This window comes from Frieseomelitta varia, unplaced genomic scaffold, assembly GCF_011392965.1.
Source record: "Frieseomelitta varia isolate USP_RPSP 00005682 unplaced genomic scaffold, Fvar_1.2 scaffold_636, whole genome shotgun sequence".
NCBI lineage: Eukaryota > Metazoa > Arthropoda > Insecta > Hymenoptera > Apidae > Frieseomelitta > Frieseomelitta varia.
Genome location: NW_025110408.1, coordinates 310,841 through 338,465, shown reverse-complemented (window position 1 = coordinate 338,465; position 27,625 = coordinate 310,841). Strand labels below are relative to the sequence as shown.

The following is a 27,625-nucleotide window of genomic DNA, read 5'->3' as shown; positions in this document are numbered from 1 at the left end:
TATATGCCATTATTTTCTTAATTGTTGAAAATCATGTGTAATAATTATTTGGTTAAATTTAACTTTAGGGAACTAAAAATTATTTTTGATAATCTGACAGATATCAAAAGTGCAAGTTTCATTTTAAAAATTCACAATACAAACATAAATTTAATAGCTATTGATTTAAATTTTTACCTGAGAACTTTTTCTTGGATGATTTTTTCCCCCTTTACAGACGAGGTGTGTTTCTTTCCACCATTCTTCCCACTTAAAAATCGATCGTCAGAAATATCGATTAGACTCGAGAATCGTAGGAAGTGTATTTCACCATTGGCGCTGTAATTTTTAACTAAGCGTTTAGCATGAAATGTTAATTTAGGTCTAAATCAAATACACAAAAATTATGAGAAATTCCTTAAAAAAAGAACGAAAATATTCATACACTAGATGAAAAACTGTCAATATTTTAATATCATAATTTCGTGACAAAAAATTGTAGAACAATTAATTTGATTTTATTTTAAAACGCAAAGTCTCTACTTCAATAATACTGAGTTCATTTTTTTCAAAGATATCTATTTTTACATCAAATATAAAAGTAAATACTTTTTTTCTCGAATATTGTAAAAATTCAAACGTCTCGTCAAAGAGAAGTTTTTTTATCACTGAACAAATTTTTTTCATGATCAGATCAATCATGATCTTGAAAATTGAAATCTTTCCTTTACAGTAAGCCTTTAAAACTAGCTGTACGACTCTTTTCGCCATTTTATTGAATTTTAAACAATAATATATTTTGCAGGAGAACATGGCGTCCATTATTAGAGGTGCGGCATACTCCGATTGATTATAAACACGTAAATTTTAAGTATACACTTTATCTCTAGAAATATTTGTCATAATCTAATTCGTGATATTTTATTTTCATAGACACAAGTGAGATTTGGAGCCGACTATTCCGTCATCGACCATTTATTCAAGGTGAAATTACATTCTTTCTTCGCGAATTTCAGGTAAAAAGTTCTGATGTCATTATCAATAGTTGTATATTTATGTAAGAAAAAGGAATAATTATGTGAAAAATCATGCAAAAATATATCATCTTTATTAAAGAATGGGTTGATCATTTTGTGTATGCATTGGTAATAATTTGTCGTCGTGCATAACCTAAAATTTATAGGAGAAGAGAGACGACCGAGAAGTGGAACGACTTTTCAAGATACTTGAATATTCAACAGAATTGAAAGAAAGTCAACTCGATCGAGCAGAACAACTTGGAGATTGTCATTTGCCAAGTTTGAAAGCAAATGTTGATGTTGCCCTGAGTATGTGTGAAAGAGTCCTCCAAAGGGAACAAGATTTTGACAGTGTATGGATTATTTTCTAGAAATATTTTCATATTCATCGTATGTATTGATGAATTAATATTCATTAACTTTCAGGATATAGCATTGCAAGAAAATAGAGAAATAAGAAAATTAGAATGGGAAAAGTTTGTTAATGATATGAGTGAAAAGTGTGAAAAAGTAAATCAAACTTTTGATGAAAAAGAGAATGAAATAAAAGAATTTTATATTGACTTAGAAAGAAAGTTACATATTACATCATAAGCATTGTTAACAAATATATTTTCAATATTCTATATATTTTGTACTTTGTAACAATATCAATTTGGATTTAATATATTACATTTAACAACAATTATTTTATAACAGTAACAGAGCATTTCTATTTAAAAAATATAAGAATGCCAATTGAATTAATAGAAGATCCTTCCATTAAAATCAAACCAAATAAGAAATTAATAGAATTCATTTGCAAAAATGTAAAGAAAACAAATAATACTCCACCCACTATTATTGCTATAAAGAAATCAACAAAAGACAAGCAAAAAGATATTTTATTAAAATTGAATGAGCTACAATGGTTGAACAAATATTTAGAAGAGTACAGAACCATCAACATGGAAAGTATTTATTTACATGAGCTTTTAGAGGAAGATGATATCAAATTACCAACTCCAAAAGTTACACCAAGAAATCCTGAGTTGGAAGCTAGAATGCAAAAATTAAGAGCACAACAAAATGCTATTAAATATAGAGCTATGACTAAAAATGTAGATACTACTACAAGGAATCTACCAGAAGACAGCATTTCCTATCAAAGTAAGATTTTGTATTTAAAGAATTAATTCTTTTCTACACACTTTACATGTATTTTTGTTTTTTCAGTGAAACAGATAAATAAGCAACTTATAGCTGTTGCACAGTTTATATTTTCCGTACTAGCGGGTTTTGCTTTTGGATTTATAGGTGTGGAATTAATAGTAGGAAATTTAGACTTTGGGTTTAGATTGTTATTAGGTATAATTTGTGCATTAATTATTGCCTTGGCTGAAATTTATTTTTTAGCAATTAAATTAAACGAGGACATATATGATACAGTTTCAACAGCTCCATCAACTAAAAAATTGCATCAAGAATAAAATTTTATAAATTATTATCATTATATCGATTCATACTCTTTTGAAATTAATGTCTTTTTGCAATTTCTATAAAAATAAAATACGAAACAAAATTATATTATGTGCCAATATATAAAATGCACAAAAAACAATTTCTAATGCAGCTAAATCAGCATAAAAAAAGTAATGCATTTATTTTGTATTATGGTGCTTTTTAAGGTAAATTATAAATCCTTTATTGTACTGTGTGGAATTGGAAAGAAGACAAGTGATAGGATGTAGGTTTCTGAATAAATACAATAAATTTTTAAATATAAATGTCTGTTAGTAAAAAATATCACATACATAAACAAATTTGTATAGCGTAGCATGTTAATGAGTAATGGTAGATAACTACATTTTTTGCTCCTCTACCGTTTCACTAGTCTTTTGAATTCTACACAGTACATATTTTTTGAATTACTTTTCTTAATATGCATATGAATTATAAACGTGTTTTATTGTTAATAAAGATGTTCTATTTAATGTTCAATTTGTCTGTAATGAATACATATAAAAATAGTATTAAATACCTAAAATTATTGTCTGTATTTGATCTAAAATATTAAATAGACAAATAGTTTGAATATTCTGTAAGAACCAAATGTTTGCAAAGTTTGCAGTGTTATATTGTTTTAAATTGAGTTCGAGGTATGTTTTTTAAATAATCAGAGAGCTTGGTTTATGAAAATAAATATCTGCTTTCCTATCTTTTACTTTCATCTTCACTGTCACTTTTATCACTGGCTTCACTTTTGTCACTAGCAGAATCACATTTGCCATTCTCCTTTGTTTCACTCTCGTGCTCACTATTTGATGAATTGTCAGCCTTTTTATCACTGTCAGAACAAGAATCTGTATCTGATTCACTGTCACTGTCCGAGTCTGAACTACTTTCTGAAGAACTGCTATTTTTTGCAGCCATCATTTCTTTGAATTGTCTGACTGTAATCTTCCTGGGCATTATTTCTCTGAGAAATTCCAATGTATCGTTGGTCTGTACTACCTCAGCAAGATGCTTATAGTCTAAGGAATTCCCTTTGTTATTTCTCAAATGAGCTTCTTCCGTTAGATAATGTATAAATAGTTCCTATAAAATTGTTTCCGTTTTTGTTCGTTCATATTTACATATGAGATAAAAAGTAATCACTTAATAAGGTTATTGAATCGAATGCAACATATATTTAAAAAAATGAATAATATATATGAATAATTAATAAATATTGTAAATGTGACATATATAGAAAAGCAAAAATTTTTAATTGACGCGCGAAATAACAAATATGGAAGCTATATAAGCGTACACGTTTAAGCGTCATTTAACCTCAATATTTAAACGACAATCTTACCGTAGCCTTCGTGACTAGATACAATCCATCTTGGCCGATTGTATCGACGTAAGGAGAACTTCTCATAATTGTTTTTACCCTTGACATAGGCAAACGCAATTCCTTCATTTTTGCGGGTGAACTTTGCGTAGTCATTTTTACTAAAAATTGATTTCTCTTAGAACTGAACGTAAACTGTACTACAGTATGTCTGTTACTCAATTGCCGCCAATTTTTGAATTCTGTATTTTACATAACATATTTGACACAAAATTTGAGAACGTGTAAATATTGAATTCTATTTTTAATTTTATGTGTATAATTAAAGGCTAAAAATATAAATAATTATAATGTTAAACAATTAATACGATTCAAACTTTCCATATATTACTCATTTTTTAAAGTAATAAATATCACATATAAAAAGATTAAAAATAGTTTTTATTTAGTAGTCTATTAACAAAATCAAAAAATCCTTCCCGGAAAATACTTTACAAAAAGTGAACGTGGGTTGAATTCATTGGTAGTATGTACATAATAAGATACACTAGTGACATCTTCTTTCACTAATCGAACATTGCTGTTTCTATTTCTTTTCATTTGGCACGTTATCTCCGGCTTATAGAAATTTTGGCGAACGGACAGTTGTTGCATCAATCTGACAATCTAAGACGAGTCAAGGTATATTTAACAGTATTTTAGCGGTATATAATCCACATGCACATCAAACTGGTTTGCAGTATTAACAGATATCAAATTAATTGTACCTCGCTATATAACCAGTGAATTAATCGATCAATACGGCACATGGCGGATTCGTGCTAATAATGTTTAAGTGAAAAATTTACAGATTGTTCATATACAATTGTTTGTACTGTTGGCCCATTGGTTCGTAAACGGTCTCTTTTAGTTCGTTTCATTCATTCATAGAATGTATGTTTGATTTATACTTGTAACCTTCTATATACATATATAGCTCTTTATCTTTCCCATTTTACAAACATCTGTTTTCTACTTCTGATCATGTTTTATTGCAACAGATCTATTGTTTCACTTTCTCTAAGTTCATACATTTTATGGAATTAAAGATATTTAACATTATATTATATTTTTTCCTTTTTTTCTCATACGTATTTATATGCTTATGTGCTTACACACATTAAATACAATTTTTTCTGGAATAAAATATTGGCATAGTTGATGCTGAATTTATAAATTACAGGAACAAAATATCTATCAGAATGTCAACTTTTCTTGGGCTTATTAAGGAGATACCAGGCATCTCAGTGGATCGTTTTGAGGAAGCAAACTTAACATCTTCTATATTTTTTCTTAGTCATTGTCATTCCGATCATATGCATGGTTTATCAGATATGTTTTTTGAATATGTAGATGAGAATAAGAAATGCCTTTATTGTAGTCCTATTTCAAAGACACTGTTAGAAAATAGATTTAAATTTAAAAGTTCTTGCGTGAAGGAAATAAACATTGATACACCCTATGTCATAGAATATACAATAGAAAATGAGGAAAAGATCCTCATTTCTGTAACTTCTGTCTCAGCAGGACATTGTCCTGGTTCTGTAATGTTTCTTTTTGAAAAAAATAATATATCAGTATTATATACCGGCGATTTTCGTATCAATCCAACAGATTTTCCAAAATTAAAAAGTTTACATTATTGTGATGATTCTAAATTGATACCCAAGATATTTACTAAAATTTATTTAGATACAACATTTTTCAGTACTGATTTTCCTGTTTTTCCTACTAGACAAGAAAGTATACTCAAAATGTATGAAGTCATTAGAGATTGGATAACCAAAGACCCAAGGAATGTTGTTATTCTGGAATGTTCTGCTACATATGGTTCTGAATTTCTTTTCGTAGAATTATCAAAAATGTTAAATATGAAAATTCATGTGAAAAATGATATGTTCAAAGATTATTGTCGTATTGCACAATTATCTTGTTATGTCACGAATGACCCAAATAGTACTCCAATTCATGCTTGTAAGAGTAAAATATCTTTGTCAGGTTTGCATTGTAGAAGTGATGTAAGCAATATAAATATTTTAACAGTTATCCCATCTGCAATGAAATGGAGAAAGAAAAATACTAGTATAATAGGAGAATGGGACAAAGATAAAGAAAGAACTTTCAATGTATGCTATGCCACTCATTCTTCTTTTGATGAACTAAAAACATTTATTGAATATTTTGAAGCATTAGAGATATATCCATGTGTAATGAAGGCAGAACAAGAAAAAGAAATTTATTCTTTATTAAATACTATAAAAAATAAACCAAATAAAGAATTAACAATTAATCATAAAGAATATAAACTAGAGCTCCCTAGATGTAAAGTATTAAACAAAGTTAAATTTAAATCTGAATATTTTAGTAGTGATGACGATAGTTTATGATATTCGTTTCTATTATTACCTACCGAGTTGTTAATTGTTAGCATATACTGTTACATAACAGCCTTTATTATTATGTACAATAATGTATATATATACATATATATATTATATTTTTATTATATATTTTATACATAACAAAGAATTGTATTTTTAATAAATATAATTGATTCCAATTTTTTAATACTGTTATTTTCCATATTTAAATATTTTCAAATTTTAATAAATTATACTTTAATATATTATAGTTTGGAATTATTTCCAAATATTGTGAAATGATTAAAATTTCATGTTACAGAAATTTATTTACATCTTTATTGTTGAATATATCATCTAAACCATGGAAAAATCAGCATTAGCACAAGAGAAAGTATGGTTTGACAAACCATCCTATGACAAGGCGGAACGACTATATTTTGAAAGAATGGCTAAGGTAAGTATTTTTCTTAATAAATTGTAAATTAATGTTATTGGACAAAAAACTGATTGCAAACAGAAGTAGAATAAATGTTTCTAAACATACAAATTCTTGAATAAAGTAAATCTTAAGTTTCATTCATTTTCATCATCACAATCAAAGCAGACTTTCATCAATAATTATATCTACAAGTATGTTTACAAACAAAATTTTTTGTTAAAACAAAAAGTCAATTATTATCAGCCCCAACATCCACAGCTAATATTTGCTTTTTTTTTTGTGCCTTGTGTTTCTTTTTCTTTTGTACTAACAAAAAAACTAACATTTTTAACACACACTTCAGGGAATATCTGGTGATAGGGAAGATTTTATCTGCTTGTAATTCCATGAGGTGTTGGGAATTTTATTTTTTTCTTAAGAACTTAATTCCCATTTCTAATTGTGTGTTCAAACGAATTACCTAATCTTGTATTTCATTTTTAATGCAAAGCTCTTCTGATAAGTATAATTGATAATATTTAAAATAAAAACATAAGATAAGCAATGTAGTTTTCTATTTATTTATTTGGAACTATGATTACACAATTAATATATCAATATTATTTATATGTTCAGTATATATTTAAGTATTTATATATTCAGTGAATTTAAGAATGCATGGATTCTTTACTCAAGGTATTTAGTTTTTGTGCAGTTATGTTTTGTAGTAACAACATATTAAGCATGTAAGAGACATGCTTTAGTTAGTTTGTATTTTACATTATTAATCACAAAACGTAAGTTCTTACTTGCATAGCTTAATATTTCAAGGTGGTGTCTCATAAAATTATGGAAAACTGCTCCCTCAAATCTGAAGTTTCTGTAACTAATAATTGTCAGACTAATTCCTTCTTGAATAGTAACTCTTTGACTAAAACAAAGTCTGACAAATTTAAAGACAATAAGTTATTGATCTCTGAGAATATTTCAAATGATATGAAAAATTCTAAATGTCAAATAAAAACATCAAAAACAAATAAAGATGAGGATAAATTGAATGTACAAAAGAAAGAAAATGTAGAAGAGAAGCAAAAATCTGACAATGTTAAAAATGATTTAAAAGAGAAGGAGAAAGAGACTAGTCCTTCAAATGATGCATCTAAAAAATATAATACAAAAGAAGTAAAAGAGAAAAAGAATAAAGCAGATACAAGACATAGAAATAGAAAACAAAAAAATGATATTAAGGAAATAAAAGAATATGTTCCTCCATTAATAAGGAATAAGCAGCAGTTACCTACTCAGGTACATACTGTCATCTGTTCTTTAATGTTTTGTGTGCATCAATGCAGTACTTATAGAATTTTATTTTGTTTACTGTAATATATATTTCATTATCTGTCTAAATCATCATAAAAATTCTGCTTATTATCAACTAAAGATGGCATAATTTTATTCCTTTTTATAAATACTTTATTTTATGAATCTCAAATTTATACTGTTTAATTCTCAGATTTAATAGTTCCTCTATGAACACCAGAAAAGTGTTATACACATTTATCTTACTTAAAAACTGCTTGTTTTGTATGTGAAAAGGAAGAATGTAATGCATGTTTGCTTTTGGAAATGTTTACATTTGCCATGTTCTTAAGCTTATTAACAATATGTTTTTATAGCGATAATAAATATTTTTATTTTAATATTTTTTGTTATGCTTATTGTATATTCACTTTTTAAACATTCAAAATATCTCCACTGAACTCTTTTTGAGGTGTATAAACTTATATTTAAATATTTATGTTCATAAAATATTCATTTTTAATGCAAATTATATCATATTTTTAAATTTTTTATTCTATTTTATTTATAAAGAAATTTAAATAAATATACTACTTAAGTGCATATTATTATTTTTGTATAATATTAATAAAATTTTATAACATCTAGTGGAGATATAACACTAAATTTTTTGTAATTACGAATTTAGTTTGAGTTGATATTTAATATTGCTGCTGGATATGCAGGGAAATCAACAAACTACTAGTCCAATTCTATCTGCTGGTGGAAGTTTAGCCAATGAGGTTGCCAAGGCTCGTCAACATATTAAACAGTCTTTACAGTGTGTGAGTACTGCACTCTTTGCACACCCTTTATACATAACAAGTTTTCGTACCTGCTTACTAATGTGATATTCAATATTAATATTAATATAATAAATTAATAAAATATTAAATTAATAAACTAATGGGCATATAATCTAATTACTTAATAAGAATTAATATTTCTTTTCTTAACTCTAAATGTCTTCTAATTTTATTTTACAGATGGATGATATTGCAGCTGTTGCTGGTTTTACTACTTCAAATGATAACAAAAAGGATATTTTAGAATCTACTTGTGAGTATCACATCATTTATGTTTAATTATTTTATCAGTAGTATAGAGATCACCATATTCAAATCTTCATCAACAGTCTTCCAAGAATTACAAAATACACATATATTGAAGCAACATATTGAAAGATTGGAGGAACGTGTCAAAGCTCTTGAAGATAAGGTTCATCCTCTTATATCTGCTGCTCCTCCAGTAGCAGTTTGTTCTCCTAAACTTCAACCAGGTTCAAAACCAGCACAAGAAAAGGCTGATGATGACGAAGATGTTGATCTTTTTGGTTCAGATTCAGAGGCAAGTGGGCAGAAATAGTGGAGGACACTAAGCAGTTAATCCCCTTTTATTTACATAAATTAAAAATCATTTCTGCACGATACTTATACATTTAATACACTTTACACGTGTCTTCAAGTAGGGTGCAAAAGTGATAAAATGATACGACATTTACGAAATATAGTACACCAGATATTCCCAGAATACCAATACATTCAACTAATAATTCTCTATTTATCACATGAATTCAACACAAACACCATCATACAAGTATTAAAATGTAAATGTTGTTGTTCATGATTTGTACTGTAAATTGTTTAAATACTTGACTTGTTAGGGAGAAGATGCAGAAGCTGCAAAAATTAGGGAAGAAAGACTAGCTGCATATGCTGCAAAGAAAGCTAAAAGTAAGTTGCGTATTGAATTTGTATTTTAAATGTCAATTATATTACATTACACATAATAACAATTTACAGAACCAATCCTTATTGCCAAGTCAAATATCATATTAGATGTAAAACCATGGGATGATGAAACAGATATGAAAGCTATGGAAGAAGAAGTGCGAAAGATCGAAACTGACGGTCTTTTATGGGGAGCGTGTAAGTAAATTATATTTTAGTGTAAATTAAATTTGCATTTTAATCTAAGTTAAAAATGAAAATATTTATTTATTTATAGCAAAACTTGTTCCGCTTGCCTTTGGAATTCACAAACTTCAGATTTCATGTGTCGTAGAAGATGATAAAGTTTCCGTAGATTGGCTTACAGAAAAAATTCAGGAAATCGAGGATTATGTACAAAGCGTAGATATTGCAGCCTTCAATAAAGTTTAAAATATTAACAAAACTTCCTTTATAGAGAAATATCTGACGGTTCTAATTGCAATCAGGCATTGATCTATTGTGCCATCTTTTCATTCCATTAGCAATATCTACTTTGATAAATACATTAAATACGTATTCTATATTAAATACGAGTGTCCAGAAATGAAAAACCTAGTTATTATTGTACTCCAATTTTAATATTCAATGTGTCAATTTATCAAGTCATTTCTAAAAATACTCAAATTTTTAAACTGATTGTACGATCGATATATTCTTTATAAGGAAAAATATAAACAATAAATGTTTAACATAATTTGGTGTATAAAGTTGTAACGTCAAGTAGAAACACTTAATTTGTCATAGAAATGCTATGCTAATTTGTTATGCTATCGAACAGTAATGTATGTAGGTATATAATGCCAATTACTAGTATCATTTTTAATTGTTTGTTTTGGAGTATTGTTATTATAAATAAAAATTGTCAATTTAATTTCTCATTTTATTATGTCCTTTAAATTATTTCCTTGGAATCAGTCTGCAGAATTAAAAAATTACAGTGCTGCTCTCTGGTAGCATTTACTACATTCAAGCCAATCCTAACACTGGGACTGTTTGACGTTAAGAAGACATTTAGTGAGTTTTGTTCTTCTATTTTATGCAATAAATAAAGAAAATAGTTATATTTCAAGATGACTATGGCTATGCTTCAACGAAGAGCTAATGTGAGTGCATATATTTATATTAAATTTATTATATAGTATTGTTAACCTAACCTATACTTTGTTTGTATTGTGTAAAAATATATCTATTCCTTAGGTAAGGCTACCTCCAGAAGTAAACAGGGTATTGTATATAAGGAATTTGCCTTATAAAATTACCGCTGAAGAAATGTATGATATTTTTGGCAAATATGGAGCTATTAGACAGATTAGGGTGTAAGTGTTTCTGCTAATAATATTTTATACTATTTTGGAATTTTTGAATATTATATTAAAAAAATACTTGAGATTAATGAATTCTTATGATGATATGATGAAAAGATTAATTCTTTGTTATAGGGGTAATACTGCTGAAACTAGAGGAACAGCTTTTGTTGTGTACGAGGATATATTTGATGCCAAGAATGCTTGCGATCATTTAAGTGGATTTAATGTTTGTAATAGATACCTGGTAGTTTTATACTATCAAAGTAATAAAGCATTTAAAAGAGTTGATGTTGATAAGAAGATGGAAGAAATAGACAAGTTGAAAACAAAGTATAATTTGAATGAGGAAAAAAAATAATATAATTCTATTCATAAATTTAATTAAAATATGAAAGTAATCCATTTTGTGATACAAGCTATTTATTTTGCAGAAATTTCTTTTTATATATTATCATTATATATTATCATTATAAAGTAAATCTATAAATGTTGTAGATGTATCAATAAATGATTTTATCTATCATAATAACATCATCATATGTAATACAACAGTAGAAATTTGGCCTGCGAAGTAAATAAGCGAATATTTTTGTACAGAATGTGATCATTTCTCGTTCCCCTCCCAAGAAGATATAAAAACCAGAGCGAAAAGATGTCAACGCATTAAAAAGCTGCAATTAATACAACTTTCACAGTCAGTGGTGGAATAGCATTCCAATATTTTCATATGTTTCGCAGATGATCGGCTTATTATAGCCTTATTATAAGACTTCGCTGAAATATATTCATGTCGAGTGACTTATTAGATTGAAGATAAAGATTATTCATTTATTCATTTTGACTTCTCTACATACACATAACAATGGAAATTGAATACAAAATTTAAACTGAATTCTACAATTGTGAAGTTATTTTGAAGCGAAATTATGAATTTTTATTGGAGAGATCAGAAGAGACCAAATGAAGACACGAAGATGTGACCTCCATCAAAGTAAGGCAAAAAAAATGTACCTGTCATTAGGGAGTGCAATACGCGCGTGTCACATGTAATTTAATCGGTCGACTCATCTTGTCGACACTAGCGTTTTGTAATGTGAGCTCGACAGGGTTACGTTTACTTGTCGGGATACTCGATACTGGATGCTGGTAGAAATGCACGGTTCGGTGTACCGCAATATACACACACACAACGATGCACGCGTGCGCACACGTACGCAACTCACATACGATTCTCGTCACCGGCTACCCGGCAGGACATTCGATTTCAGTCGAAAGCGAAAACCCGCTTAGCCCGTTTAGTCGTGTTGTCGCAGCGCACCGTTTTATAGTGCAGCATTCTTATGGGTGCTCCCTATTTATTCGTCGACTTCAACTCGTCATACTACGGCCAGTCGGAGCATTCAAGGTGCTACAGGGCTTGGTCAAATGTCGTTCGATTGTTGTGGTAGCGGCAAAATCGCCGCCGAGGCGTTCGTGGACGGCCTTGGGACCGTATCGCGTATTCGACGAGCAATCTACAAAAGTTTCTTTCACGACATTCATTTCATGGACGTGTATTGTTGGTTATCCCTTGTCATTGTAGTTTTCCTATTAAAGGTCTTTCTATCAGATATGGTACGCCGTATTCACGTCATGAGACATCAGACTTGAAGAGTAGCGCAATCTTACGGGGAACGCGAGAGACTATTTTTGTTTTGCTGTTTAATCGCCGGTGTAAATAAATGCAGTTCCAGTCCGATTAAATATAACACTGTAACTCGGGAGTGCGCGATACATTCACGCGATTTACTTTCGCCGTATTGCAATCCTTGATACGATGTAAACAGTCTGGATAAAGGAATGGCGTCGTTTCGACGAGTTTCTCATGTCACGGTGCCTCTGTATATCATCATATTTGATTGATGCGATTCGATTCGTCGCGGACAATTTATCCACATCGTACATTATTTGGTTAATACCGTGAGTGTGCAGTGTCGAACGGTGGGTAACTATGGTGTGTCGTCTGCTAATGTTGCTGACACGAACGTCACACGAGAGAAAGAACGGCGTCCCGTGGAGGAGGAATGAATGAACGGGAAGAGGACGATCGAGGCGCGGCGGGAGGGGATGCGACGACCGTCGTGTTGTGACGGCCTGCTGCCTGCTTGCCGATTTGTATCGAGGTGAGAGTACGTCTACACACGCGTATAAGTGTACTTGCCTTGCATGTATGTGCCATGTGTGTTTATTCACGCGATCAACTGTGTCCACTGTCGTCACAGTCGCCGTATACTTTGCGTACACACAGCGATGTTATTTATGCGTAGTCGCGTTCACGCAATTCGTACGAACGTAATTCGTTCTACTCACGTGAGCTTCGGCCAGTGTGTTTAAGAGTAGCTTACCCTTGTAACGCATCATTGAGACGATGAAATTCTAATTATTATCAAATTCAAGCAATGGCAAGCTTGCACGATTAACGTGTTCCGATGGGACATTGTCTAGTTATATGTCAATGCTACTGCTTGTTCGATATGTCATTTAATAATAATCTCGAATTCTATAATAATGATATCTTTGAAAATGACAAATTTTCGACTGTATCTTTCTATAATGCGTGATCATTTTTTGTAAAATTTACAATTGAACTGTTTATTTTCAAAATTTGATGAATTTGGAAATTTCTAAAGTCTAAAGTATGAATTTGCATAAATATTCAGTTTACTCATAATACATAAGTAATATGTTTACAGCTTTACGCTTTGTGTCCATTTTTACAATTAAAATATTTAGTTTGTGACTAAAAAATGTTATAAAACGAAAATTATAATCGTATCAAAAACTTACCAATCGTCTGGCTTTATATGCAGTTTCATTCAATGATGAACCCTATTGTAGTCGTTTAGGAGTACACAAAAGTAAGCAGGTGCCAGGTACTTAAGTAAGTATGTTTGTCTGCTGTCTGGATAAATATGTCGTCGCGCTACCGGCTTCTCAGTTGCTCTTCTTTATGTTATGTTAATACCGAGGAACTATATTCATGAAATGCATTGAAGCACATTTCTTTTAGTCACTCGTTTTTGCACGAAATTCGGAAATTTTGCAAGTAAATGGCAAGCTAAATCTATATTGATTTTTCAAAATTTCGTTATATTTTGAAATCACGTTTAACCGAATGTCACTTTTTAATTCCGTTAATCGTACTTAGACTGTTTAAAGTAAGATAACCAAAAAATTGATGTCTTAGCTTAAGCTTTATATTCAATCTTTTAGAATCTACAATTTAGATCACAGATGTCGCGTCTTGCGTAGATTTTAGAAGCGAGTTGCGCAACTATACAGTCGCGGGAATCGTCGCGAATCGGCCGCGGGTTAATTTTACGCGGGATAATTTTACGTGGAAAAGTGAAAAAATAAAATTGTTAAGTTTCTCCAAATTGTTTAATATAATTACCGAAGTGTTTTATACAGTTTGTTATAATACAATTTATTGCGGGCGTTGAAATACAAGTGGTTTTTCATCATACAGCGTTAATTCAAATAGCACAAGATCATACCGCGTTTTATTGGTGATTTTAAAACGAGAAACATACTTTAATTACAGGTTTATACCTTTCATCAAACGTTTACGATAAAACTTAATGTAAGTTTTAAATATAAGTTTTAAAATTGAAATGATTAATACTAAAATATACATACATACATGAGAATTTCTCAAGTAACGAACTACGGTCTCTAATTCATATACATATGAGAATTTCTCAAGTAACAAACTACGGTTTCTAATCCATATACATGTGAGAAATTCTCAAGTAACAAACTACGGTCTCTTATCCATATACATGTGAGAAATTCTCAAGTAACGAACTACGATCTCCAATCCAATAATGTTTGTATTTTATATGAGAATAATAATGTAAGATGTCTGATGTAAGAGTCATAATGTATTTTCAGTAAAATCATGGCTTTTAGAATTTCTATCTAAAGAATTTAGTTAAAATTTCTATTTAAAATTTCCTCTCAAATGATAATACATACATGGCACTGATAGATAATTTTAAAAATATTAGCTGTGACGTTACTCGTACTGCGTCGTACTTTAACAAAATCGTTTCTTTTTTTAATTGCAGGCGAAGCGTCCGTCCCTCACTTGAATCGAGCAATGTGGTGAGTCTCGACTTTCCTTCCATATTACTTTGTAACTTTAGATTATTCGTTACACTGTGGCCTTGTGTTATCCATTTCAAACATAGATATGCAAACCTTAATATGCGAAGTAATGTTAGGTTAAACCGTAACTTTATAGGATAGGTTGTTGAGCAAATGTTAATAAAACGTTATTCTTAGAGATTCAAGCAATCACATAACTGCGCCACACTTAAAATTAATTCGAATGTATTGACTTCTGATTTTTTCAAAATAAATATTTTAGTCAATTGAAGATACACCTCGTATAAATAATCTACAAAATGCACGAGATGTGTTATTTAAATAGTGATAGCAAAGAAAAATTTAATTTCATTTAATCTTGGCCTTAGGCAATCATACATAGTAAATATTAATGAAATTAATAGCTAACATTAATATGAATAAAATAGCAATATATGAAATAAAAATTGAATAAAATTAAATAAAAATTGATCTTGCAAAGAGATCCGAATTCAGTGTCTATAGTTATTGTTTTAAACACATTTTGAAACTCTAAAATTTTATAAAATCATTCATTACTTGAGCTGTCTTATATAAATATCTTTCCCTAAAAATAAAAAGTCTGCAAACCACAGTTTTTTAAAATGGAGTGGCATATTAATTTTGCATTATTTCAATAACTATTGCTAAATCTAACAAGGTTTCCTTGAAACATTTTTTAAATTTTATATATAGCACAGTATAGCATAGTTGCACATTCTACATAGTTATAATTATAGCCATAAATACTTTGTTTCAAAGTAATTTTAGAAATATATTTTCCATCCTTTTCTCTAAGTATTTATTTATGTTGTTATTATTTGTTTTATGTCTTGAATCAAATAAAGAATCTTTGTATTATGTCTTATTTATTTGTGTTGTTATTATTTGTTTGTGTTATTATATATATTTATTTGTGTTATTATTATTATATATATATTTGTGTTATTTTATATATTTATTTCTGCTATTATTATTGTGTTTCATTCTTTTTTTTATTGATAACAACATTCTTGAGGCTGTTGGTGTATAAATGTTTTTTATTTTTCTCATATTTTCTTCCAACATAAACGATTTGGTCATTACTTGATCTTTTTCTTTTTTCATTAAAGAAAAAGATCCAACAGCATTAATTTGGGCATCTGAGTGGCTATAAAATTGGATATCTATTCATTTATTTTTAAATATTTTTCATTTAAATATTGTCGTCAATTTAAACATCAAAATTACTCCTGAGAAAAATATTTACTTTTTAAGTAAGTGCAGAATAAAAAAAAGTTTGAATGAATGCTGTTAAATTTAATAACATCTATTGGAATAATAAAAAAAGAAATTGGAGTTTCTAGAAGACTCATTCTTACAATTTTTTAAAACCTAAAGTATTAGTATCTCTGAATCATCGTTGATATCCGCAATAATTTCTTAGAAAACAGCTTGTAGCATTTTAGCTACACTCTATAGATTGTAGATTTTAGACACTATAGATTGTAAATGTGTCTTTCTTTCAATTTAACTTCAGCTGATCATTTGATTTCAGTTACGATGAAAAGCAATGAATATTCACAGTACAGGAATATTCATTTAAATAACGGTAGTATTATATATTGATATAACGATAGAAGGTCAAACTGTGTCAAGTATCTAAATACTAATAATTAAATAATTGATATATGTTTTGTATTTTGTATTTCAAACTTGTATCATTCACTTTACGTTTCTTTATCACGGCTGTTCTGTTAACGATTCTTCGAGGCAAGTAACCTTAACCCTTTGCTCCAAAACCGCGAGTAAAAGAACAGTAGTTGTATGTAGAAAAACAAGTGTGCCAGTACACGCATACACGCGTCACGTGTCGTGTTTCCATTGCGTGCTGTTATGCCTAATTAGTGGCTTACCCGGTTGCATGCGGAAAGTAACTTGACTATTTTTTCGCGTAATTAACTGATGAACGCGCGTTAAACGCGTCGTCGCGTTTTTCTTTCAACACTGTTTCAATTTGTCCTACTATCGACGTGTAGTACACAGTATTATACTATTTCTTTTCCACACAATTCGAAATTCAGAATTATTCTATCGATCGTGATTGAACGATTACTCCGTCCGTCACTACACCGCGTAAAACGTGTTGCAATTTAGTTAGAAACCCTCAGCATCATTGATAAAAGGTTATTGTCCGATCTAATTGCCAGTTGAACTCGTTCAGTCCTGTACTCGCGGTTTCATTTACCACCGTGTGTCGTATGTCCTATCTCGGCGGAATCAACACGATCTCGTTGCAGCATGCGCGTCAAGACTTACTTACATGCATGTATATACGCAATCGGCAGTCAGCACGTTGCTTATTCTTACAATGCATGGAGAGCTCGAGGTGAATCTGTGTCTGTCGTCGACCACGTATTGTAATGATTCTCACGCGAGAATATCTCTACTTTGAAGATGAAACTGTCGCCAACTTTGCAGAAACAAGGGGAAACATGACCTCTTGCCGCGCGTTTCTCTCGATATATCGTATTATTCGTGTAATTTCTAGAAAAATACACCAAAGGAAGAGAACAATGTTAATGCATTATTCGATGTTCGATCGGTCGGCGTAGAATGCTGTTCACGTTCCGATCTATCGGTTCACGGAAGTCCGTATTGACCGGCGCCGCGTTATAAAAATTCAAGAATTCCACGAAGTTTCTGGTAGCGGCCTACAGACGTTCTATTCGCATGGAATGAATCACGGCCGCGATTTGAAACGCAAAATACTCGAAGGCGAGACGGGTTAGAACGGACGCGACGCTTTCTACACCGAAATTTCCGTTTGGCTCGTGAATATCTACATAATACGTCGGAAGTGGCGATCGTATGATCCCGTGTCATTTGCATCGGCTGGAATTGGCTAATCGGCAATTCCGCGTAGGTTAACCAAACGGCCGTCGAGAATACCAGCCGATCTTCCGTGTGAACACGACCGCGCGCGTTCCTATCACGATATGAACCCCCATTTTGATCTATTAAAATTAAATTGCTAACAAAATTTCAAATTTATCTCGCAAGTGTACGTGCACGTGTAAATTACTCTACTCTAGTGGTTACCGAGCGGAATTTTCCCTTCAAGAAAATTCCCGTCATCGATGATTTGTCACACGAAACACTCGACACAACGAAGTTTGGAATTAATATTAATTATTGGCGCGATCATTGGCGCGATAGGGCGAAAGAACGAGTGAAATTACGCACGAAACGCGCCACACGAAGTGGAACGAGGTCGTCGCTCGTGCGTTATGAACTTTACATTACGTTATAAAGTGACGCGTCGAGACGTTCGATTCGTTCCGCTGATTTGCCTCTGTTACTTTTAGGAGTTCGAGTCTAGTACCGCGAACCATTTGTCTTCATCTCGGTCGTCATTTCTTTTCATTTGTTCCATCGACGTGGAACAAGACCCTCCGTCACCTTATTCTATTAGCAGCCACGCTGCGATACAGCATATGCATGGCCCTTATCGTTATTGTAGAACGATGTCCCGTTCACTGAACCTTTCTGCTTATACGTACACGTAGTAGTGTAGATCTGGCCGCTGATTGTTGAATCGTGTATCGTCCGATTCTCTCGATTCTGCGTACCGTTCCGTTCGAGGTCAGGTCTAGCAATGGAGAAGTACACGATCAGACGTTATCAGCTCGTGAAAAATGCCTCGTCAGAGACATTGAATGGCAATCTTCGGCCGTTTGGCAAATTAAGACAGCTTAAGCGCTCGGGCGTTCTTCGCTCGATTCTAGAAATTTTATACGCTTGCAATTAATCACTGGCTTTGGATACGATGTCGTATTTTAAATACAGACTCCGTAGCTTTGTCTCTAATTCTTCGTTTGGTTAATGTGTCGCTCGTAGCCTGAACCTATCGAATCAGATGTGAATTAATTAAATAACGAGCTGCGTGCCATTTCTACATTATTATCGTTCCTTCGCTTTGGTTGTGACAGTAGCAGAATTAATTGTATGTTGAATAAATCGAAAGTCTCTCGCCTCTCGTATTCTCTTCTAAATTCACGTTACTGCATCAGCCTGCATCGGCTACAGTAAAGGCAATTCCGTATGCGCGAATCGTATTCGGTTACATCATTATTAGCATTCATACGTCGTGCATAGTTCGCGTCGAGCCCCGTGATCCTACCGTGAGGATCAACCGGCGATAAAGTCCCCGAGGCGCGGCGTCGCGAAATCTGTCAATGAAGCGACGTTTCTATTAGCGTTTGCCGATAGCACGCGTGGATTTCTAAATGAAGGAGAGAACAGTCGGAGAGGAGAGCACGCCGTTGGTAGGTTCGTGCCACATTCTAGAAAAAAAAAAAAGCGGGTCACGTAGACGATGGTTCAGTCGCCGACAGGACAACGTTACGTGGCAAGGACACGACCGTCATCGTCGACGCCGGCGTCGCTGCTCGATCAACGTGTAGCATGCTAATTCCCGCCAGTGAAAAAAAGAAAAATGTTAAAGCATCGCCTTTTGTTTCAACCAATCGTTTCTTTCCCCCGTCTGTCCGTTTAGCTAGCCGACTTTCATATTTTATAGTCCCACTCGTAAAGTCTTGTTAGCCAGTTCGTTTTGTGTCCGAAGCGTCGGATCGTTTATTGAAGCGCTGATACGAAAGAGCTCTCGTGTTTTACGACACAGTGTATTACTTGATCGGTCCAATGAGGCGTAATGATAGTTCGTATCTTCTTGCTACGAAGTTTGCCGAACGGAGTCCTCGAAGTTACAAGATCATCGTAATTGATAATGACGTGATACGCGCGGGACAGTTTGATCTTGCAGACAACGTGCTCGGTCGGTTCGAATAATCGGATTTCTTGGAAATTGCGTTGCTGTATGTATGTATGTACTACGCGAGCGTGTCGAGGGGATGACGGTACGATTCTACGATGAGATTAATAATAATCTCGACTATCAAGTTTCCCTGCTAGGATTAGGAATTTGAAAAGTCTATATATAGGCGGGCGAGCGACTTTTATCTCCGCGCTCCAATTTGGTTCACGGAAGTTCAGCTCCATCACTCGTTAATGGTTAAAGGTGACGTTCAGCGGAACTGGTGCAAGATTCGCGCCAACTTCGTTCCACGGAACTATGTGGCCTAACGATTCGTCTTAATGGCGAATATATATATATACGCGGCAGCTGCATACATCGTGATCACTCCTCCGGCGTTTCCTCGAAAATGTCAGCTTGTAATTTCTAAAATCAACGATTTCGGGAAACCACGCGTTCCACCATGAGATCCAGTTCGTACTTTTCGCTTTCAAGTGGTCGGAGCAACGTATTTGCCTGGCAATGAAAATCGACGAGTCGAATTTCACCGCACGGACTCGTGTGTTTTTCCAGCGCTTCGCGTGACGAAACACATCCCATTGGATCGTTTATGAGCGGCTCGTAAAATTCACAACACAGAGCCCTCCGTGCTCTTGTTATTTTCAGATTGACGACGCAGATACGCGTTACTCCACTTGTTATTTTCCTCCCGCCAAACTAGGCTAATCGCTGGAATTCGTGAACGAGCGATTCCGCTCTCTCGATAACGCGCAGAGAAATGATCGACGACGATTTGACGCGACCTAGGTGTCGAAGGGAACGTTGAACCGAATCATTCGAGCTCGTTTCGTCGAAGCGAGACACGGAGTGAAGAATAGAATCGGATAAAATGGAGTTTTCCCTGAGACGTTTTAAGGCCAACAGCTAACCGTTGATTAAATGCGCAAGCTTATCGGTGTCACTGAACAGAGCGGACTCGTGTTTAAGAGCAGCGTTTCATTCGGCCGCGTCGTGAAAAGGTGCAATGAATTTGATCGAAGCTAACCTTCTCTCGCCTTTTATACTGTTGTGTTCTTCCTGTCTTTGACAACCCTCTTCTTAATTGCCGTTTCCTTTTTGTCTCTCGTTCGAAATGAATCGTCATCACGGTCGTGTTTAATTCTTCGAAATGCAGACGGTAAACCAGCGCCGGTTTCCCGGGCTGTGCTCGCAGAGGGGGAGATATGTAGCTCGGACGAGGAAGCGTTTATCGGCAAGATCGATGATCGCAATTCCATCAAGCGTGAAAGGTCGAGACCCGGTCTCCTCTCCCTTCCCTTCTCGTACTCAGACATTCGGAGTAACGCCATGGCGACTTTACGAGCGCGTACGGCCGGATTGTTTTCATCGGACGAAAATGGCTCACCGTGAAAATAGACGACCGACCTCCCCTGTGTGCGTGCGCGCGTAGAAATGGGGATGATGCAGTTGGCCTGGATAAAGGTCAGTGGCCGACCTAGCCCCCCAGCGGGCCGACCACCAGCTCTGCCACCCACCGGTATTGATTTTGTTAACCTTCTAGGTTCTAGTCCCTTGCATCCCCCTCGCTGTCGGCACCGGCACCCTTTCTACCAATGACATTTTGCCGTCGTGCCGTTTTACCTTTGGCCGCTTGTGTTTTGCTGTCCCCTGTCCACCAGCTCGTTCCCTCTTCCGTTTTCTAACTCAAATTTCACTTGGCAGCTGTCGAGCAAGCGACACTTTCGTCTCGAAATCGTTAAGTTCACTCGACGTCTTTTGGAAGCTCTGAGTGTATCGGTGAAATACGTGTAGATGAAAAACGAACAGGTATCGGAGCAGCCTCTCGCTTGATTTCTTCTGAACGTTGCGTTTAGATTGCGATGGTCCCTCGAGCGCGATAATACACGAGTCGCGTAAATGTGAAGTTGTTACGCGAATTAAGTCGGAAGTTAATCTTACGTTCGAATATTCTGTCACGAACGCACGTTTCCCTACGAAAGCTATATCAAATTGCAGCGTTCTTCTTTGCACTGCTTGTTTCATTAATATCAGATCGAATCACTTTACTCGTTAATCTTCTAATTGTGAGAATGAGTTAAGAATTTTGTCGATCGATCACAGGATAATAGGACAGTATTCTCTGTAGAATCGACTGTTGCAAGTCGAACTGTTTTTTCGCTGTACAATAAACTGTACAAGTAACGCGTGTACCCTAGCCGTGATTTACGATCGTGGAATCGCATTCTTACGCCTACTTCTGCTTGTTCATTAGCGCATTCCAGCGCTTTCCTCTTCGAAATGGGGCGGTGATTCGCGCATCGTCGCGCCGTACTCGCGAGGCGTTCCAAGACGGATTGCCTACACTTTGTCTACACCTTGCCTTTGCAATCAACTTGCGTTTGTACGCGTGCACGCGCCTCATGCAGCTAACGTATGTACAACCGGCGAGGACCGCAAGCAGAATTCTAATACCGTGTATCTGTGCCACTGTGCGAATTGAATTCCAATTATACGCTTGATTTACTTGTCATTCAGCCGATGCACCCTGAGAATTGCATCTACGACATTTGGCGCCACTCCATCTTCGATTATGGCAACGGTGCCGGCTCCTCCTGACGACCGTATCTTCGAAGATGAGATAATCGTTCGAGATTACTTGAATTCTGAACACATGTTTCACCGAATTTCCGTTAGTGACGTTTCACAGATGGGAACAGGAAGTACGATACAATCGTTTCTCTCCCGATAAGTTCGTACGAAGGATCGCAGCTTCTTTCCTTTCGTTGTCCTTTTGAAAAGGTGTTTAATATAAGATAGAATGGAAATGTACTGTCGCTTAATTTTTAAACGAGTAATCAAAGTTCAATTCTATAAAAGTAGCGTGTTGGACAAAAGAAAGAATACTACGGGTGTAAAATTTATTAAAATTTATTAAATATAAAAATATATAATATATAAAAATATATTATTTACTATTATAAAAATTTATTATTTATTATTTACTATTATTAAAATTTATTAATTATTATTTACTATTATTTACCATTATAAAAATATTATTATTTACTATCTATAAATATATAAAAATATATTATATATTAAATATGTTTAATTTATAAAAATTTATTAAATTTTATACTCTCTATCGTATTAGCTGGTGGCAGTTTATTCAGAAGTATATTTTGACATTCGCTTATTTCTCATGTCAAATATAATTCTGCTTTCAAACTTAGAGATATAATAACGATATCACGACATGAGAACAAAATTATTTCAGAAGATTAGACCTCTTATTGTTTTTGACGAAAGTTTGAAAAATGAAAACTACGTATCACTAACTCTTGTATATTATACTTGTTCTAGCAAATCTTAAACCAACGGCACGTTGATGATTGCTTTAAATTTAATCGATGTCACGCGCTAGAATGATACAATCAACAAAATTTCAAAATGTTAAATACCATTCGAATGATTATTCCCAATGCTGTATCATTTTATTTGAAACGATGCTTTGTAAATAAATTTCTGTACAAAGAAAGTTTGTCGAGGGCAAAGGGTTAACTATCCCTTGATGCACACGAGCGACGATTGTTTCACAAAGTTAAGAAACTTTGTTTTCACTTTCAACTGACTAGGTTGAAGATAAGTCAAAGAACGAATATTATATTCTAGCAAATCTTAAACCAATGGCACGTTGATGATTGCTTTAAATTTAAACAATGTCACGCGCTAGAATGATACAATCAACAAAATTTCAAAATGTTAAATACCATTCGAATGATTATTCCCAATGCTGTATCATTTTATTTGAAACGATGCTTTGTAAATAAATTTCTGTACAAAGAAAGTTTGTCGAGGGCAAAGGGTTAACTATCCCTTGATGCACACGAGCGACGATTGTTTCACAAAGTTAAGAAACTTTGTTTTCACTTTCAACTGACTAGGTTGAAGATAAGTCAAAGAACGAATATTATATTCTAGCAAATCTTAAACCAACGGCACGTTGATGATTGCTTTAAATTTAAACGATGTAACGCGCTAGAATGATACAATCAACAAAATTTCAAAATGTTAAATACCATTCGAATGATCATTCCCAATGTTGTATCATTTTATTTGAAACGATGCTTTGTAAATAAATTTCTGTACAAAGAAAGTTTGTCGAGGGCAAAGGGTTAACTATCCCTTGATGCACACGAGCGACGATTGTTTCACAAAGTTAAGAAATTTTGTTTTCACTTTTAACTTACTAGGTTGAAGATAAGTCAAAGAACGAATATTGTATTTTAGCAAATCTTAAACCAATGGCACGTTGATGATTGCTTTAAATTTAAACAATGTCACGCGCTAGAATGATACAATCAACAAAATTTCAAAATGTTAAATACCATTCGAATGATTATTCCCAATGTTGTATCATTTTATTTGAAACGATGCTTTGTAAATAAATTTCTGTACAAAGAAAGTTTGTCGAGGGCAAAGGGTTAACTATCCCTTGATGCACACGAGCAACGATTGTTTCACAAAGTTGAGAAACTTTGTTTTCACTTTCAACTGACCAGCTTGAAGATAAGTCGAAGAACGAAGCGGACTGTTTAGTCTGACGTGTCGTCTCGCGGATCGCGATTTGCCGAGGGCGGTCGAATGTAATCGCATCGATGAATTTGCATGCGCGATTTATACGGATCGCGGCGTGCAAGAATCGGATCGGCCAGCGACGCGAGATTTATAACGCGCCGCGCCAGAAACGCGTACGTTACGTGCTATTGACAGTGTTACCTAGGGATTAGCGTGTACACATATGCAAATCGCGTGGCGCGAATGTCGCCTATCGATCAGTCTTGTATCTCGCGAGAGCCCGCGGCTTCGCGGCAAACGGCAAATATGCCTTCGCTAATGTCGTTAATCAGCGAAAACACGCAGCAGTTTCGTCACGGTGACTCGATAATCCCGTTTGCTAAATGTTATTGGACTTCTGATTCAGTCCCTCGCTCGTTCTTCGTCACCGTGCCGCGTTATTTCGCATGCTATCGGGCACATTGCTGGGGGATACTGTCGGTATATACGTCGTCGACGCTTCGTTTCTCACCGCGACGTGAATTACGAGAGGACTGGATCGTGCCAGATCCGAAAACTCGATTACCGACTGGGAGGTCGAGGATGTTGATCTCGTTTGAATGTCTCGAGAAATATTTAGAGAACGCGGAGAAATCACGAAGCGGAAACTGGTTTTTAATCCAGGATGGATCGCCGAATTTCACCTGGCAATCGATTAACCTAGATCCGTTGTTTTTCTAACTGGGAACGTTCCCTCTGTCGGACCTGTTCCGTTCGTACAATCCGCTTTGAAACCGGACGAAAGAAAGGGAATCGAAACTCGAAATCGATCCACCGATTCTCTCTTTTTTTCTGTTTCATCTCTTTCTCGTCGACCCGACCAAGCAATTAGCGTGGCGATTGAAACGAGATAAAGGTCATTGTCGAGGAATACGACGTTTCTATCGGCCGAATTATTGTAAATCTTTTGGCACCCGTATCTCTTGTAAATTTTTGACGTTCCATTCAGCCGAATTCAGGGGAAGTCGGTGGAATAGGCTCGCGTCAAAGTTTCGATGCTTCGATGGTTATTTTCGAATGTTGACGGAAGTAATTGCGATGCACAGAACAGGGAGTTCACGATCCAGTGAATATGAAATTGGCCAAGACCGGATAGGGAGGGAAACTTTCATCAACCCAATTTTCCTTTCGTTCGTTCCAGAACTACGTATAGCACATGCTTATATGGTTGCAGTACTGAATAGCACGTAATGTACTTCGTCGATAGGATTTTCCTACGACGAATTAGACTTTGCTGATTGAGTGTTTTTTTTTTTGGTAGTACGTATGCAAAGCAACGAAATGAATCGACAAGACAAGAAGAAAATATTTAAAAATAAGAAAGATACAGAAAAAGAAAGAATGAGAAATTCGACGAAATGTAAATTTATTAAATTTTGGTGTCCTAAGCTTTAACAATTAATATATAAACATAAATCTAAATAGTAGACTTGCTAGAGTAGATCAACGTAATCATCAACTGTTAATACATTGTTTCAAAATATTCATCATTTCTATCGGTATGAAACTGATAGTGATAGAAACTTGAATTTGTTACCTTTTGGAGTTCATTTTAATTTTTCTTCATCTCCATGAACTGATTCTTTATACTATTTATATATTAGTTTATCGTGCTGTAATGCGATACTAGAAGTGGTACTCGTACTCGTATCTTTACTATAACTTTTTAATGAAGCTTTAAATAACTTCTCTTCATATAAAATTCAGATTGTTTCCTAAATCTATCACATGAGATACGATGTGCATTTGTAAAAAATCTAGACAATACACGCAATGTACATAAATATTTTTATAAAATAATATATAATATTTATAGTATAAATACTATAATAGTAATATTTATAGTATAAATACTATAATAGTAATATTTATAGTATAAATACTATAATAGTATATATATATTATAATATATAATATTTATAGTATAAAAATATATAATATTTAATATTTCTTATGAAATTTAGTAGATAAAATAATTTTTTATCCAGGTTCCATTCTTTTAACCACGTTCGTGGAAATATGAAATTACTCGTAATTTAATAACGACGAAGTTTGACAGTGAAGTCTTTCGTATAAAATTCTCCGTCTCTAAAATAAAAGTGTCTAAAATAAAAGTTTAATGGCAAAATGGCTACCGTGCTGTATCTCTCGCTGTGACAGTGTATCTCGTTGAAACAAATTGTTTCGATGCAAAGTTCACCTGTTGTTACCAGGTTCACACCTGTAAAAGTCATCGCGATCTACCCGCATCTTTGCTTATCACGATTAACGAAACACACCTTGCCCGAGACGCTTATTGTGTCGTGCACGATTGACAGAGGCGCAATAACGCCGCGATTTAAATCAGCATCTCGTAGGCGTTCGTCGACTTTCACGTCGACGACCACGTTTTCCTCCGCTCTGTCATCCTTGGAACTCTGTGTTGCGAGCGCACAGAATCCATAAATTAGGTAATTAGCATTTCCTAAGAAGTCGCCTTTTTCAGTTTTCTTTTTTTTTCTTTTTCCGCCGAACTGTGCAACGGCTCCCTTCATTTTTTTTTTTCCCCTTGTTCGTGTCATTGTGCAGGCGAAATATTGCAAGTACATTCGCGGGCGATTGGTAGGCGACAAATAACTGGTGATCAACGAATGAGTCAAACGCGAGACTCTTCGACGAGCGTCTCATTCCTCGCTCGCGAGATTGCAAACTTTGTGGTTTGTCGTCGTGTCGTTTATGAATTATAATAGTTGTCGAAGGGGACAAATTCCTTCGATAATAACGTCGACACTGGGCTTGTACTCGTTGGTGGATATCTACCACGGTGAAAATGAATGGCTTTGCGTAACAGTAACAGCGAAATTGAAAGCGGAGGGAATTGAAAAGCGTCGCGTTTAGTACCATTCGGGAGATGTGAAACAGGAGAGGAAGAAATGAATCGTTTCAGGACGAAATTCGAACACGTTCCTGTGGTTTCTCGCGGGATTTTCTGTACGAGTCACGTGTCTTCTCGTTCT

At 34.0% G+C, this 27,625-nt stretch overlaps 7 protein-coding genes across 10 annotated transcripts in view; 6 read left to right on the top strand and 1 right to left on the bottom strand.

Moving 5' to 3' along the window:
• The first annotated feature begins 783 nt into the window (after positions 1-783).
• On the top strand, positions 784-1,592 carry LOC122534750 (biogenesis of lysosome-related organelles complex 1 subunit 5). The gene is made up of 4 exons (XM_043665682.1): positions 784-809; positions 913-995; positions 1,163-1,351; positions 1,425-1,592. The coding sequence occupies exons 1-4, from the start codon at positions 791-793 to the stop codon at positions 1,590-1,592; spliced, it is 459 nt and encodes a 152-aa protein (XP_043521617.1). The 5' UTR covers positions 784-790.
• A 137-nt stretch (positions 1,593-1,729) lies between these two features.
• On the top strand, positions 1,730-2,978 carry LOC122534745 (transmembrane protein 199). Its single transcript, XM_043665678.1, has 2 exons — positions 1,730-2,147; positions 2,214-2,978. The coding sequence occupies exons 1-2, from the start codon at positions 1,730-1,732 to the stop codon at positions 2,465-2,467; spliced, it is 672 nt and encodes a 223-aa protein (XP_043521613.1). The 3' UTR covers positions 2,468-2,978.
• On the bottom strand, positions 2,967-4,040 carry LOC122534746 (chromatin accessibility complex 16kD protein). Its single transcript, XM_043665679.1, has 2 exons — positions 3,835-4,040; positions 2,967-3,575 (listed from the first exon to the last, which is right to left on the bottom strand). Exons 1-2 carry the CDS (start codon positions 3,967-3,969, stop codon positions 3,192-3,194), a joined length of 519 nt encoding a protein of 172 aa, XP_043521614.1. The 5' UTR covers positions 3,970-4,040; the 3' UTR covers positions 2,967-3,191.
• A 302-nt stretch (positions 4,041-4,342) lies between these two features.
• Positions 4,343-10,614, top strand: LOC122534741 (probable elongation factor 1-delta). 4 transcript variants are annotated; one of them, XM_043665671.1, is made up of 10 exons: positions 4,343-4,494; positions 6,535-6,669; positions 7,465-7,645; positions 7,694-7,938; positions 8,658-8,756; positions 8,958-9,030; positions 9,107-9,318; positions 9,635-9,704; positions 9,774-9,899; positions 9,979-10,614. In XM_043665671.1, exons 2-10 carry the CDS (start codon positions 6,577-6,579, stop codon positions 10,131-10,133), a joined length of 1,254 nt encoding a protein of 417 aa, XP_043521606.1. In that variant the 5' UTR covers positions 4,343-4,494; positions 6,535-6,576; the 3' UTR covers positions 10,134-10,614. The 4 variants fall into 4 exon arrangements, with proteins under 4 accessions (XP_043521606.1, XP_043521604.1, XP_043521607.1 ...); XM_043665669.1 differs by having other exon boundaries at positions 7,465-7,938; XM_043665670.1 differs by lacking the exon at positions 4,343-4,494 and adding an exon at positions 4,610-4,746 and having other exon boundaries at positions 7,465-7,938.
• Positions 4,560-6,330, top strand: LOC122534742 (protein artemis). Its single transcript, XM_043665674.1, has 2 exons — positions 4,560-4,701; positions 5,036-6,330. The coding sequence occupies exon 2, from the start codon at positions 5,055-5,057 to the stop codon at positions 6,237-6,239; it is 1,185 nt and encodes a 394-aa protein (XP_043521609.1). The 5' UTR covers positions 4,560-4,701; positions 5,036-5,054; the 3' UTR covers positions 6,240-6,330.
• Positions 10,615-10,686: 72 nt separating the features above from the next.
• LOC122534747 (splicing factor 3B subunit 6) lies at positions 10,687-11,576 on the top strand. Its single transcript, XM_043665680.1, has 3 exons — positions 10,687-10,846; positions 10,941-11,059; positions 11,183-11,576. Exons 1-3 carry the CDS (start codon positions 10,814-10,816, stop codon positions 11,406-11,408), a joined length of 378 nt encoding a protein of 125 aa, XP_043521615.1. The 5' UTR covers positions 10,687-10,813; the 3' UTR covers positions 11,409-11,576.
• A 719-nt stretch (positions 11,577-12,295) lies between these two features.
• The window catches only part of LOC122534740 (solute carrier organic anion transporter family member 74D), a 121,712-nt gene continuing 106,382 nt past the window's right edge, over positions 12,296-27,625 (top strand). The window contains exons 1-2 of the mRNA XM_043665667.1: positions 12,296-13,212; positions 15,160-15,196. The gene's annotated coding sequence lies outside the window, so the exon portion shown is untranslated. The remainder of the gene's footprint in view (positions 13,213-15,159; positions 15,197-27,625) is intronic.

Bases quoted from the DNA above. Each gene is read 5' to 3' on its own strand.
- LOC122534741 (XM_043665669.1), top strand. From the start codon at position 6,577: ATGGAAAAATCAGCATTAGCACAAGAGAAAGTATGGTTTGACAAACCA. The intron at 9,031-9,106 runs GTGAGTATCACA...CTTCATCAACAG, and splicing joins GGATATTTTAGAATCTACTT to TCTTCCAAGAATTACAAAAT. The intron at 9,705-9,773 runs GTAAGTTGCGTA...AACAATTTACAG, and splicing joins TGCTGCAAAGAAAGCTAAAA to AACCAATCCTTATTGCCAAG.
- LOC122534745 (XM_043665678.1), top strand. From the start codon at position 1,730: ATGCCAATTGAATTAATAGAAGATCCTTCCATTAAAATCAAACCAAAT. The intron at 2,148-2,213 runs GTAAGATTTTGT...TTGTTTTTTCAG, and splicing joins AGACAGCATTTCCTATCAAA to TGAAACAGATAAATAAGCAA.
- LOC122534746 (XM_043665679.1), bottom strand. From the start codon at position 3,969: ATGACTACGCAAAGTTCACCCGCAAAAATGAAGGAATTGCGTTTGCCT. The intron at 3,576-3,834 runs GTAAGATTGTCG...ACAATTTTATAG, and splicing joins ATCTAGTCACGAAGGCTACG to GAACTATTTATACATTATCT.
- LOC122534747 (XM_043665680.1), top strand. From the start codon at position 10,814: ATGACTATGGCTATGCTTCAACGAAGAGCTAAT. The intron at 10,847-10,940 runs GTGAGTGCATAT...TCTATTCCTTAG, and splicing joins TGCTTCAACGAAGAGCTAAT to GTAAGGCTACCTCCAGAAGT. The intron at 11,060-11,182 runs GTAAGTGTTTCT...TCTTTGTTATAG, and splicing joins GCTATTAGACAGATTAGGGT to GGGTAATACTGCTGAAACTA.
- LOC122534750 (XM_043665682.1), top strand. The intron at 996-1,162 runs GTAAAAAGTTCT...TAAAATTTATAG, and splicing joins TCTTTCTTCGCGAATTTCAG to GAGAAGAGAGACGACCGAGA. The intron at 1,352-1,424 runs GTATGGATTATT...ATTAACTTTCAG, and splicing joins GGGAACAAGATTTTGACAGT to GATATAGCATTGCAAGAAAA.
- LOC122534742 (XM_043665674.1), top strand. From the start codon at position 5,055: ATGTCAACTTTTCTTGGGCTTATTAAGGAGATACCAGGCATCTCAGTG.